This window comes from Acromyrmex echinatior, chromosome 3 (genome assembly GCF_024713525.1).
Source record: "Acromyrmex echinatior isolate Ae372 chromosome 3, ASM2471352v2, whole genome shotgun sequence".
Classification (NCBI taxonomy): domain Eukaryota; kingdom Metazoa; phylum Arthropoda; class Insecta; order Hymenoptera; family Formicidae; genus Acromyrmex; species Acromyrmex echinatior.
In genome coordinates, this window is record NC_141854.1 from 9,614,262 (window position 1) to 9,627,760 (window position 13,499).

General features: G+C 31.7%; 1 protein-coding gene across 2 annotated transcripts in view; it reads right to left on the reverse strand.

The window, feature by feature from the left end:
- LOC105146326 (receptor-type guanylate cyclase Gyc76C) overlaps positions 1 to 13,499 on the reverse strand; it is a 100,304-nt gene that overhangs the window by 7,335 nt on the left and 79,470 nt on the right. For both annotated transcript variants that reach the window (XR_015544537.1, XM_011056497.2), the window contains 15 exons: positions 7,037 to 7,343; positions 5,572 to 5,718; positions 5,138 to 5,331; positions 4,903 to 5,062; positions 4,545 to 4,699; positions 4,099 to 4,389; positions 3,733 to 3,993; positions 2,660 to 2,731; positions 2,429 to 2,597; positions 2,164 to 2,313; positions 1,717 to 2,056; positions 1,478 to 1,601; positions 1,251 to 1,349; positions 700 to 844; positions 332 to 588 (listed from right to left, as the gene is read on the reverse strand). Coding sequence is in view for 1 of the 2 variants with exons in the window: in XM_011056497.2 (XP_011054799.1) it covers positions 332 to 588; positions 700 to 844; positions 1,251 to 1,349; positions 1,478 to 1,601; positions 1,717 to 2,056; positions 2,164 to 2,313; positions 2,429 to 2,597; positions 2,660 to 2,731; positions 3,733 to 3,993; positions 4,099 to 4,389; positions 4,545 to 4,699; positions 4,903 to 5,062; positions 5,138 to 5,331; positions 5,572 to 5,718; positions 7,037 to 7,343 (2,871 nt within the window). In the remaining variant the exon portion in view is untranslated. The remainder of the gene's footprint in view (positions 1 to 331; positions 589 to 699; positions 845 to 1,250; positions 1,350 to 1,477; positions 1,602 to 1,716; positions 2,057 to 2,163; positions 2,314 to 2,428; positions 2,598 to 2,659; positions 2,732 to 3,732; positions 3,994 to 4,098; positions 4,390 to 4,544; positions 4,700 to 4,902; positions 5,063 to 5,137; positions 5,332 to 5,571; positions 5,719 to 7,036; positions 7,344 to 13,499) is intronic.

Genomic DNA, 13,499 nt, shown 5'->3' on the forward strand with positions numbered 1-13,499 from the left:
TTAGAGAGTGATAACTTTAGTATAAGTTCAATTGTAAGTAAAATTTAACAAGCTCATTAATTAATTAATTTTAAGTATTAAAATAAATGATATAAAATATTTTTTAATTTAAAATAAATTTAATGGAAATTTCTAAAGAGAAAAATGTATTTTTGATACTAAAATTTATTCTTGATACTAATCTACTATTTGACATAATTACATAATTTCAATAATTGTAAGAGTTAATTAAGAAAAAAATCTTTAATTCTGAAGAATACATCCTTATTATACTACACACATTCATGTTTCATACAACTCATTCAAACATTCTAAATTTTTATTCACAAACCTCTATGTTCTTTCTGTGTGTCACAGTAGCTCCTGTAAGCCAGTAAGTCTTCACTGTTCCTTTTCCTTTCATTTCAATGAAACCACGTTCTTCGATTTTATAACCTCCGATTTTATCTAGCGCTTCTTTGCATTGCTTACTAATATGTATTCGTAATGGCTCTCCAGTAGATTCCATACGAGACGCAGTATTGACGGTGTCTCCAAATAAACAATACCTAGGCATCGTCAAACCGACAACACCCGCTACCACAGGACCTGTAATTTTATATTCATGTTATTATTAGCAATATAATGATATACATGCATATAATGCATGGATAATGTGTATACATGTATATGTATGTTTCTGAATGTATCTTTTCTTACCAGTATGAATGCCGATACGTAATTTGAGAGTTTCTTGAGGTCGATGAGCTATCGTATGATGCTTAACAGCGTTAAGTAATTCCAGCGACATTGATGCTATCTGTCCAGCATGTTGATCTCCATTTCTTATTGGAAGACCGGAAACCTGAATAAAGTATTGAATATTGGGAAATCATTTTTTTCGTAATTAATTAGATAAAAATGCTATTAAAAATATTATTAATTTTATAATATTACATTAAATTTAATGTATTTGCAATTAAAAAATATATTTTACAACTGAAAAATATATACATATACATGAAATTTAATGTACTTTTTATAAAATTTTAGGAAATTTAATGTATTTTTCATAAAATTTTATGAAATTTAATGTATTTTCCATAAAATTTTATGTGGTTTGCATGAAATTTAATGCACACATTCATTACATTTAAGACCACTGTAACTTAGTTTTCCATTAAACCATTCATTACTTTTCAGTTCATACATAATCACAAGCTTTCATTACATATTTGAATTCATTACGAAATTTCTAACAGTATACTTACGACCATATAAGCATCTCCAATCGTTTCTACTTTGTACACTTCGTATCCTTTGATTATACGGTCGAACAATGTATACAGATCATTTAAGAAATTTACAACCTGTCGTCACAATTATCAATTATATAAATAACATTTTTGTAACTACTGTGTCGGCTTGCATTGGTTGATTTACAACATACATTTTTGTTTTACTAATTATAAACCAATAAGTGAAATGGTGTATATACCTGAAATGGTGTACTTTCAGCTGACATTGCAGTAAAACCAACGATATCACTGAAGTATATAGTAACCGAATCAAAAGCTTCCGGTTCTACCCCAATACCGTTTGTCAAACAATTCGCGACAGGCCTAAAATGAAACAATACTTTTTTTTGTAAATATACATATATTTATCATTCAGATCAATTTTATAGCCATACTTATTATTTTTTACTGATAAGCATGTCAGTTTGCAAAAATTTACTTAGGTAACATTCTATGAAGAAGATCTTCAGTTTTCTTTTTTTCTTCTAAGAGAAGTCCCGTACGCTGGGTGACTAGATCTTCGAGGTTGCTCGCATACTTCTCCATCATGTTCATCATTTGATCCATTATATTTCGATGCCATCCAGCTTTCATTCTCTTCAATCTAGTCCTTATCATTTTGAAGTCTGGTCTAAGTTCTGGATTTTCCGCCCAACAGTCCATAATAGTGATAACGACATAATCGGCACAATTTGCTTTCGATTCGGAGAGTACGTTTAAATTGGGCCTAAATGGTGGTTCACCATCTTCCGGAAATCGTTTTACTCGGTCTATGATTTCTGTCATAATATTAATAATAATGACATTAATTTTTTTTTGTATTTGAGTCGAATATTGATGTTATATTTATTACTTCCTCATTACACACATTGCCACTTATAATTACCTTTGGGTTCCAGATTTATATTTCCATACGGTCCTTTGCGTCCAAGAATTTCATATAGAATAATGGCGAAAGAATAAATATCTCCTGCCTGAGTGCCTTTAATCGGAGCATGTGAATTTCTTAATAGCTCGGGGGCTTTCCAAAATAAGTCTACAATGGGATAAATAATAATTAAACATTATTAAATAATAATTTGATTCATATAATAATTAAAATAACGCAAAATATACAACTTGATAGAAATATAAAATAAATATCCACATACTTCGATAATACTGATGTTCACCGATGCTGTCAGATTCGGCGCAATGACGCATATTATGAAGACCGAAATCGGAGACTTGAAGTACCCAACGTGAAGTTACAACACAATTGGAAGACTTTAAGTTCCCATGACATACTAACAATGAAGACTCGTGAATATATGACATGCCCTGTTTAATAAAATTACATTAAAATTTTATGATGTGTAATGTACATTTCAAAAAACACTTACCTTAATAAGATCGTGGATGAGGGAAGCAATGAACATATCATCTAATTTAATATCTTCGTTTTCAACTATGTCCTATAAAACATACGACATATATTTTCTTTCTCACTCTTTCTTATTATCTTATTATCTAAACTTTTAAAGTCGATTTATACTATATACGTAACTTTTATTTATGTACAACATACATATGGTAGAGAGCGCCAATGATCGGTCAAAATTAGATGTTATCAATACAGTATATACTCTTAATTTAAAGTACCCCGCACAAAATTATAGGATTTTGACTCTTGGTGAAATTGGCTGAAGCTTTAGTATATTATAGTTCTTGATTCACTGATCAAAAGTGTCCATAGGCACAAAGCTTGAAAATGACTGGTTTTTTTGTTATAGCCGTTTGAAGTTTTATTTTATTAATGCTTTGAAATCAAGTTTTAAATTTTATTTTAAGGCATTAATAAAATAAAATTTTAAACGGCTATAACAAAAAAAAAAGATCATTTTAAAATTTTGTGCCTGTGAGCACTTTTGATCAGAATCAAGAACTATATAACATACTAAAGTTTCAGGCAATTTCACCGAGGGCCAAAATCCTATGATTTTATGCGGATCCTTTAATTATCCCAGATATAACTGCGCTGAAAAATTCGGGCATTCCTATATATGAATGTTTCGGCTCTTCATCATATTTATATTATTAGCGTCTCAGATCGATTGTAATTAATATCCGAATGTTTCGGCGCACTGTCACATTTGGCATAATTAAATTTAAATCAAGAATATATATATATATATATATATATATATATATATATATATATATATAGATAGTGTATTTATAACATTTAACTTTGACCGATCGTTGGTCAGCTCTCTACCATATGTATGTTGTACATTTACACGATCTTATTTCTTATTTTATTTATGTACATGATAATATATTGAATATTCTTGTATATATATATATATAATATATATATATATAATATATTAATACTATATTATTTGGAGATACGATAGTGTCTCGGCGCTAATAACTAATAACAGGATGTTATCATGATTACAATATGACGTACATAAAGACTTCCTTTGGCACAATAGTCGGTAATTAACAATATCCTCATCGGCTCCACGCACGCTCCGATAAAAGAGTTGAGATTGCCATGTCTAATTTCACGGAGAATGCGCATCTCCTTCATAACATCCCGTGAAATGTCTTTTTTCTTTGAGAATTTTAACTCCTTTATCCGTACCATTACACCATGGTAATGTCCAGTTTGCGCAAACACTTGGCCGCCACATCTCGACTCATAGGACATTGCACTAACTAAACTTAACTGTAATCGAAAGAAATTGATTTCTTACATCATGCATCAAGAGGTCAACACACGAACAAGCACTTTGTCATCCATCTCAATTGCGATAATACTCGCGCTATTTACCTTACTAGGGGAGGACATCATGTTATCAAGATGGGAATAACCGTGTATTTCATTCGGATCAATCTTCCAAAGCAATCCTTCTATCTCCTGTTCTATTTTCCATCTTCGATATATGCTCACAGTAACTACTATGGCGCAAAACAATAAAATAGCTAATGCTGCAGCGACAATGATACTGCGAAGATGTGTGTCATCCTTTGGACAATGTTCATTGAGAAAACCACATCCAGGTTCTGCTTCAGGTTTATTTTTACCGGGCCAATCTATAGCGCCTGGCCAAGATTTATACACCTATATTATGTAAATATGTTGTATTTAACATATTCAACGTCATCATCAGAACTTTTAATTTTTATAATTCAATGATTTAAATATAGAATGACCGTTTTTTTTCTATATTCGAATTGCCGTAAAAATTTTTCAAACGCTATAAATAACTCACTCACTAGAGTTTCACCCTGCTGGAATTGACCTACAGGCAACATCTGATAATCACAAGAGAAATTATCAGTATGGAATGGTTCTTTTTTCAAAGCAAGTACTGAAAAGTTTCCTTCCGAGTCTCCAAATTTATCCAAATTTATTTTTGCCCCACTCACACCTAACAAACAAAAATATCTTTAGACGATCTTCAATGTTTAAAAACAAGGAAGAGATCCACTCAAGAATTATATCAATTCATTTTCGATCTAATTGCTCTCCTCTCGTATTATAGACATGTCGAGTATTAGATTATGCGAACCACTTGATATAGATTATACTCGATATAGATTATATCTACTTGATATGATTATAGCTACTTACTGTAATATGTATGTCTTTTGATAATCGTCTCGACTATAAGAGTGCCATTTTTGGCCAATTCTTCGATAGAATGATCCGGATGAGCTCGTATTAATTGATCTAAAGCTTCCGCGTATAACTTGACAGAATCGTAAAGATATGCCGCGTAAATGGATACATACTGAAACGGAGATTAAGCATATAATAAAAATGACGTAGTACGAACATTTACGATTAATCCACTATCTAAAAATACCTTTTCAAACTTTTTGAGAAGTTCAGGAACATGGAAATTAAAGGGATCTATGGTACTATAGTGTCGGACCTTTTTGGTAAATTCTTCATAATTGCTCGTCGGCGGTGTCGACACTACAACCATCAGTGAACGTGCTCTCTTCAGAAAATCCTTCGGCTCGAGACAATTTTTCAAATTATTGTAGTGATCGGGTTCTGTATCAATAATAATAAATTATTACTGTTGTGAAATCGAGACATAATTGCTATGCAAGACTTTTTTAGATAATAAATCTTTAAGTTTACAATTAAAAAATATGTATGCAATAATTTAGCTTTATGAATTTATCAAGAGATTAATTTTATACGATATAAGTAGCATAAGATTCTGATGATTACGCAATCGCGATGCTACTGTTCACCGACATAAATGTTTGATAAGATTCCCTCACTTACTCCACAAATACTTCTGTGCTTCACGTTGCGAATACGTCATCATGTCCACGTATATTACCATGTACTCTCCGTTATCCAGCAATCTTTGGCCTTGCATTGAATTCATCATATCTATCAGTGACATTGGCGTTCCCAGGAAGATGTAAACTGAAGCAATAATCATAAATATTTCGTATTGAATGGAACAAAGAATATTAGGGGAATTGTTATGTAACTGTTATATAAATAAAAATGTTTTTCTTCAATATGTTACGCATGTGTACAAAATAACTATAATCATATTATATTTGTTAATATAAATATTATGTATAATATATATATAATATATATATATTTTTTTTATATACATATATAAAATATATAATATCGGTTGAAAATATTGCATCACCCTTCAAAACAAAATAGAAAATGTAAGTAAATGATTGATAAGTAAATTCTTCACTTTCTTTCAAGTTGTTATGTGTATAAAGTGATCCAACTTAAAAAAAAAATGAATATTATCTATTATTCGGCTTAAAAAATTACTTAATACACAGTTATTACAAGCTTGTTTTAATACAATTTGAAATGTGTCATATTATTAATATTTTTAAAAATAGTAACGTTAGTTATAAATATTTTTTATCTATAAACGTCAACAACATATGTTACGCAAATGTATTATTCATATTCTCTCTACAATGTTTGTGTCATTAATAATCAAATATCACCGACAACTGCACAAAAAAAAACTGCTATTAATAAAATAGTCATCTGAGGTGTTTTTATATCCCAGCGGCAAAAAAATGTGAACTGTTTATTTTTTATGAATCGTTGTGTGTATCTTTATTTTTTAGAAACACTCATAATAAACTACATAACTGCTTATGCATGTATTCCGTTTAATATTTGTTTGGGTTCTACTTACTTTCTTTCAAAAAATTATATGTTCTTAAATAATAAATTGAAAAATAATTGAAGATATACTTGAGCGTGTTAAGAACGCCATGTGCAATATTGAAAGCAAATAAAAGCTATTAATATTTGAGATTTCATTGCTAATTTTAATTTTAAATTTTAACAATATCAAAGCATAAAATAACAGTATTAAGACAGTAATAAAATTTGATAAAATGTACGTCTTTCTTTATTTAAGTAACGATTTCCCTGTTTCTGTAAGTGATGCGATACTTCTTATAAATACTATAAACATAAAATCTATGTATTTATATTGTTTTTTTTTTTCAAGTTGAAAACGATTCTTGTTTATGAACGTCCTTAGTGAATATATATTGTAGTCTATAAGTACAAGTGGATTTGAACTTGAAATCGACGAAATCCAGATTCCAAGAGACGATCGCTGAATTATAGATGGAATTCAAGAGACTCATATTTGATCGCAGCTTTTCGATCTGCCGTGATGGAAAGTTTCGGCGATCGTGTCTCGCAATCCGGCGTAGAAATAAATAAAGAAATATGAACTGACTGCGGGTCATATTTTTCGTCTCCTGTATAAGTTGGAACCATACGCTGACTTGGCAGCACGGTAGTCTCTCTTCGCAGCACGTGTGTCGGTCCTCGACGGTCTTGTAGTGGTTTACGGTGAGGTTGTTCTTAGCCGCCTGTTGCTGAAGTGAACGAGCGACCGTTGACCAGGCGCGCTCGGTTACAATCGAGAATTTGTTCCAACCATAGTGCAGCAGTAGGGCGATCACTGATTTAGTTACTTGCGTGTCCGGCGGCTCGGTCCTTACGAAGGTCTTCACTTTCGAAGCCTTGTAATCTGAACATTTCTGCAAGTAGAACGATCGTCGTGTACTCGCGCGACATTAATCAACGGATTATTTCCGCCTTCGTTATTGCGATTCCACACCGAAAGTCTTATCTTTGATTTGTTTAGCCTTTCTTAAATGGCGGGGAGATATAAATCAATTCAAATTCGTTGCTAATTTTCACAAACCATTTATTTAGCGACGCCGCGACACGTTTAATCAAATTCATTACGTTCGCGATCATCACGTCCGCGTACATCAATTTATAATAGTAGACACAAAGATCCCTATAAATATATATTTTAGTATACAGTTGGAAATCTATACATCTTATTGCGTAAGATATTTAAATGCACATTTTGGATCAATGGATTGTAAATCTATAGTAATGTTGAAACTCCTCACAGGAGTACATACATAAACTTTGAAAATTGAGAGAACAAATATGAGAACGCGCGTAAGCTTTTCTCTTACGTAATCTTTTTTTCGTACATTTTTTACTTTAAAGTACACTATCTCTTAAACAAGAGAAAATAGAGAATGATGAAAAAAAATATAACTATTTTGATGAGAGATAATCGATTGGATAATTTATAACATATAACTGCGTCGTTCATCGATTCCTGTAATTTCAGGGATTTGTAAAAGGGCAATTGCAACGTGGGAAGAAACACGTGATGCAGTCCGCCCTTTTCTTTGAAAGTGAAGGAGCTCACGTGGAACGCGTGCACGATTCGTACCTACGGCGCCCGGATTGCTTGGCACAACGAAAACGAGCGTAGCCGCAAAGGAGAAAGAAAAAAAAAAAGAGAAGAAAATAAAGGAGAAAACGGATCGTCGCGAAGGGAAAGAAAAAAGAAGAGGAATGGAACAGGAGGAGGACATGGCCGAAATGAGACAAGAGGAAGAGAAAGAAAAGGAGAAAGAGACAGAGATGTACCGGCGAGTAACGTGGCAAAGTTAGCTGCGTTACTCGAGTGCCATGGTGTGTGGTGCGGTTAAATATAAACCCGAAGGCGAAGGAGGGCAGATGTATAAAGAAAAGAGTAAAGAGAAAGAGGAGGAGAAGTGGAATGAACGAGGCAAGTCTCTCTTCGCGCGCACTTACGTATCTAGAAAAGAGGTGCATGGGGCGGTTGAAATGTGACATGCGTTCTTCATTAACATATAAATTAAACGTGACAGTCGTGAGGGTCAGTTCTTCTTTAGCGACCACCGCTGAGCCGCGCCACTCCTTTCATTTTTTTTTTGCAGATTACCCATCCTTCTTTACCCGTGGGAATCTGGGATGTATAATAATAATGCCTTTCAGCGGCATGATCGCGGCAAGTATAATGCAACACGTCCACTCATCGTCGATTTTTCATTAACAATCAGTTTCTGGTAGCCCTTGGCCTAACTTTAAATGGCGCACAATATATGTGAGTCAAGAGTGCGAAAGAAAGAGAGAAGTATTGCCGAAAGTAAATACTTCATGTGACTAGTATTATATTATCGATAGCAACGGATTTTTATCTATCATTGCAGATATTTCTTTCTCATTAAATTTTATTTTTATACTTTATAATAAAAAGAAATAAATCATTTTATTAATAAATTATTGACTATATCTAAACGTTCAAAATACCCAAATAAATTGAGGATAGGTGATTCTCGCTATTACTAGGCGCAATAAAATTTAGCGATTCGATATATCACAAATTGTAAGAATCGTAAAGTAATAAAGCAAAATAATTTCTAATATATATCCGTATCATTTTAAGTATTTTTTGCATAAAACTGAGATTACGGAATAAGAGGTAAACTGTGAATCACAATTAGCAGATATCAACAGAAATTGGTATATTTTACCAATACTCCACTAATATTCCACATTTCAATGTCTTGCTAATTTTTCCTCTCCGCATAACGAGTCTGCTACCATTTTCGCCTAGCTCTTTTTCTTGACATTGACGCATCGATAATTTCTAGACAGAGAAACACTTATTTTTCAGTCAACTCTTGCGAGAGTGATATATCATAAAAAAATTAGCTTACGCAGACCCACGTGCCGCGGTTATAAACTGGTGACTAGTTTCCCAGCAATAGCTTCGTTGTCAACTGGTAGGAGAAACCGCGTACACATTTGTCTTTCTTGCGAGCTATGAATAGAAAAGAGAGCTTAAACGGGTCAGGTTTGTTTATCGGAACCTGAACTTCCCGCTTTTTCTCTCCGCCTAGTGGGATCGGTGGCATCTACGATAAGCGAAACTAATCTGATACACTCGAGTCGATTAGCCTAGTTTGTAGACACTAATTTTAGAATTATAATTTCATGTGAACTTTTTTCAACGTGCACTGAAATGTTTCGTTACGGTAACATTTCAATGCACTTTGAAAATCTGTGTAAAATCATTTTCAAATTAATGTTTCACCCACGAATTAAGCTACCAACTCGAGCTGATGATATATCCTGCATTTCACGTGCTAATTGTAACCGACCTGTTTATTTTGGTTATCTCGTAGAAAACATATCTAAGATTTATATGTATAGACGAAATAAGAAGCAAACTGTCTGGAACTAAGTGACGAATTTCAACATATTTAGCATATTTCAATATATTTCTTTTGTTTTGAGATAATTTTTTTGTGTTTTCTTACTAAAGTTTATTTACTAAAAATTTTCCGATTTTACTATTCAGATCTCTTCATTAATAATAATTTCGTGATTTCAATTTCAAATAAATACTGTGATATTGTACGATTCTCATAGAATAATGATAAATGTATTATTATTTTCAGTAATTGCCACGTTATTCTTATTTTTTTTTTTTTTCGAGCTGAAGTGGTTGCAAGAATATACTTCGGTTACATTATGTCACTCTTCTCGTTATACAAACCGCTCCCGAATGGCTCTCTCATTAAAAGTTTGTTTATCTTTTCATTAGGGAAAAGGACCCGTGAATTGACCCTCCATTCAAAGTGGTTATCCTACTTTGTGAACTTCTTAGTGGCTCCTCTCTCTTGTGGAGCGAAGGCAATACGGCCTAGTTTGTGGACGAGATGCTGTATTTGGCAAGGTAAGCTTTCGTCGTTACTTGGCGTGATATTATTCTGGGGTCCCACTTGGCTCTATATATATATATATATATATATATATATATATATATATATATATATATATATATATACGAAACCACTTTGAGGAAGCTTAGAAGACTTCAGAGTTCTCTTCTTTTTCTCTTTTTCTTTCTTTCTCTCCATGATACAACAAGCTGATTTTATTTATTGGTCGATTATGTTTGGTTGTGCAACGACCGTTGGAAAAACAATCGAGGAAATCCTATTTCTTTAGACGATCATTTGTGAACAACTATACATCCTTCATTTTGGCGATTGACGTGCCAATCTCATAGCAACATATCTTTTCATCTCTCGTGCTAAATAATCGTTTAATGCTATGTTTGTAGTTTTCGCTACGTTTTCTTAATCGTTAAATAATTCTTAATAATTAATTATCAGGAGATACGGTAGTGTCTCGTGCTAAGAACAAGCCCAGCGATATCGAAGCGTGAGACCGGCTGTGTATTTTTACGCGCGAGTTGCCTAGTTTTTCTACAACAATAACAGCAATCTTCCCATGACGATGTTCATATTTGTTTTATATATTGTTATATATATTTAACCAGCAAATACAGAAATTCTAATATTCTTCTCATGTAGTACAGATTTTCAAGAGAGACTGAAGAACACTGATAAGATTGAATGAAAAAGAATCTCAGACACGAATTTTATAATCTCTTTGAAACCACATCCCCTATCCTAAAAATCTTGAGAACATTCTTATTGTAATGAAGGAACATTCTCTGGGATAAAGTGTGCACGACGAGAATCACTTGGCTGGATTTTACGATACGTTTCTCGGAAAATTATATCGGATTTGTGTCAACATCCTTCAATTATACCATGACACAACCTACAACCTCGTTCTAATTCCAAGTTTTTGTCGCAAAATGATTTTTTTGAAACGACTCACGATGTTGGTTTGCGTTACATGCGATCGCTGTAAAGTGCCTTGATATCTGCTTTCAAAAAAAAAAAAAAAAAAAAAAAATAAAAAAAAAAATAAAAAATGAACAATTGTGGAACTCGTTCGCTGGCCGCAGCTGGCTGACTTTAACAATTTCTCGATTTGCATCATAGATTTATCATCGCAGCAAGTAATCGCTCGCCTTTTGATTACTGGAGGTAATTACGTGATTTTTGGTGTTATAAATAACAGGATGTGCTAATCGTCATCTTAATGCTTCGTCATCTTAAGATATACATATATTGAATCACGCGTAAAAATTGTGTCAAATGAGTATCGATTGTGATTTCTTTGTACACGACTCCTCATTGATATCAATCAATTTAAGTATCGAGCAAAAAAACATTCTTGCAAAATTTGATAGCGAATTCATATCGTTGCAATATATTGACTGATATGAAAAATAAATGCCCTTTTCAAATACACGAGAGGAATACGGCCAATTATACTGTCCAAATTATTATATTGTATTTTGAAAATAAGAAATCATACCGAAACAAAATGCATTTTAAAGATAAAAATTAATAAAAGTATAAAGACGCTTGTGCCAATATTAAAACAATAAACTATTGAACAAGATCAATGATCAAGCCAAAAGTAATTGACACAATTAAATTAATATTCAATAGAATACAAATTAAAAGGAAAATATACAATATATAAATATAAATATAAAGATTCGGGACCACCGGTTCTTCTTCAGTTTAGATGTGTGAGAGATTTTCAGATGTGTGATTGTTATATAAAACTTACATGAAAGCAGGAAATTTAATTAATATTTTATCACTTAATGTATAATTGAAAAAGGACCGGTGATCCCTGCTTTCATATAAATTTTGTATTAGAATAACACATTTGAAAATGTCTCATCGAATTTAATTAATATTTTATTACCTGATGTATAACTGCAGAAGGACCGCTGGTTCCGAAACATCTTTATATATATATATATTCCTTTTATATTTAATTTGTATGTTCGATTGAGTATTATAATAATTTAATTTTGTCAACTACTTTGCTCGATCATTGACCTTGTTCAATATTTCATTATTTTCATAAAAATTAATATTTTTGCATCAACAAAATTTAGAAACAATAATTTACTGTCGCCACAGTCATGAATATTCTCGAAATCGATGTTTTTGGTTTCTTTGGCATTATTTTTCTTAAAATTGTGATAGCTGAATGTAGCCGGATTTATATTTAGCAGACAAAAACACATAAAAAAAATAACGTTATATTGATGTTGCAAAAATAAATCGAATTATCTCGGACAGTAAATTTGTAATGATATCTAAATTATACTTATTTTTATATCATCTTGCTTTTTTTGAGAACAAAGTATTCTTTTTCATTAATTATTATCAAGATATTATCATTACAAGTCAAAATAATGTCAAAAGTTCGTCGTAGATTCAGGACATCGACATTCACATTATTTAAACCGTTTTATAAATGGATGAAGAATGATGTGATGCGTTTTAACTTGTACGCAATTTACATAATCGATGTGTTTGGTATATTTTTCAATCGTATAAATCAATTCTTATTACGTCTTTATTCTGTAAAATGGAATGAAAATAATTTTCTTGGAAAGGAAGAGGCCGAACACTTGTCGGAATATAAAGTAATATTATTTTTATTACTTTCATATACACGTATAATAACTAAAAAGCTAATGAATAATTTTTATCAAAATAATAGATAACTTTTCATATTATCACAATTTTTCACAAAAAGATTACGTATAGATTACATACTAAAAGAATATTTTATGTACAAGATATTCTCTTTTTTTTTATAAAAGAGTACGTATGATGCTATTTAGAAATAACTTTATTTTACAAGGATTTTTATAATAAAAAAAAATGCAGAAGCATGCAGATAGCAAGAAAATTGTTTCCTAGAATTCATGAATATAAAAAGATTGATGACCACATCCAGTTAATAACGGCTATTAATTTTTGGCTGCCGAAGCTTAAATATAAGGTGTCCCATTTTCACTAAATTATTCGCAAATTACACATTCTATCGGCAAACTTAAAATTTATTTTACAAAATTTAATGCAAGACTATTATTCAGCATTATTATTATTTTAAAGATTAAT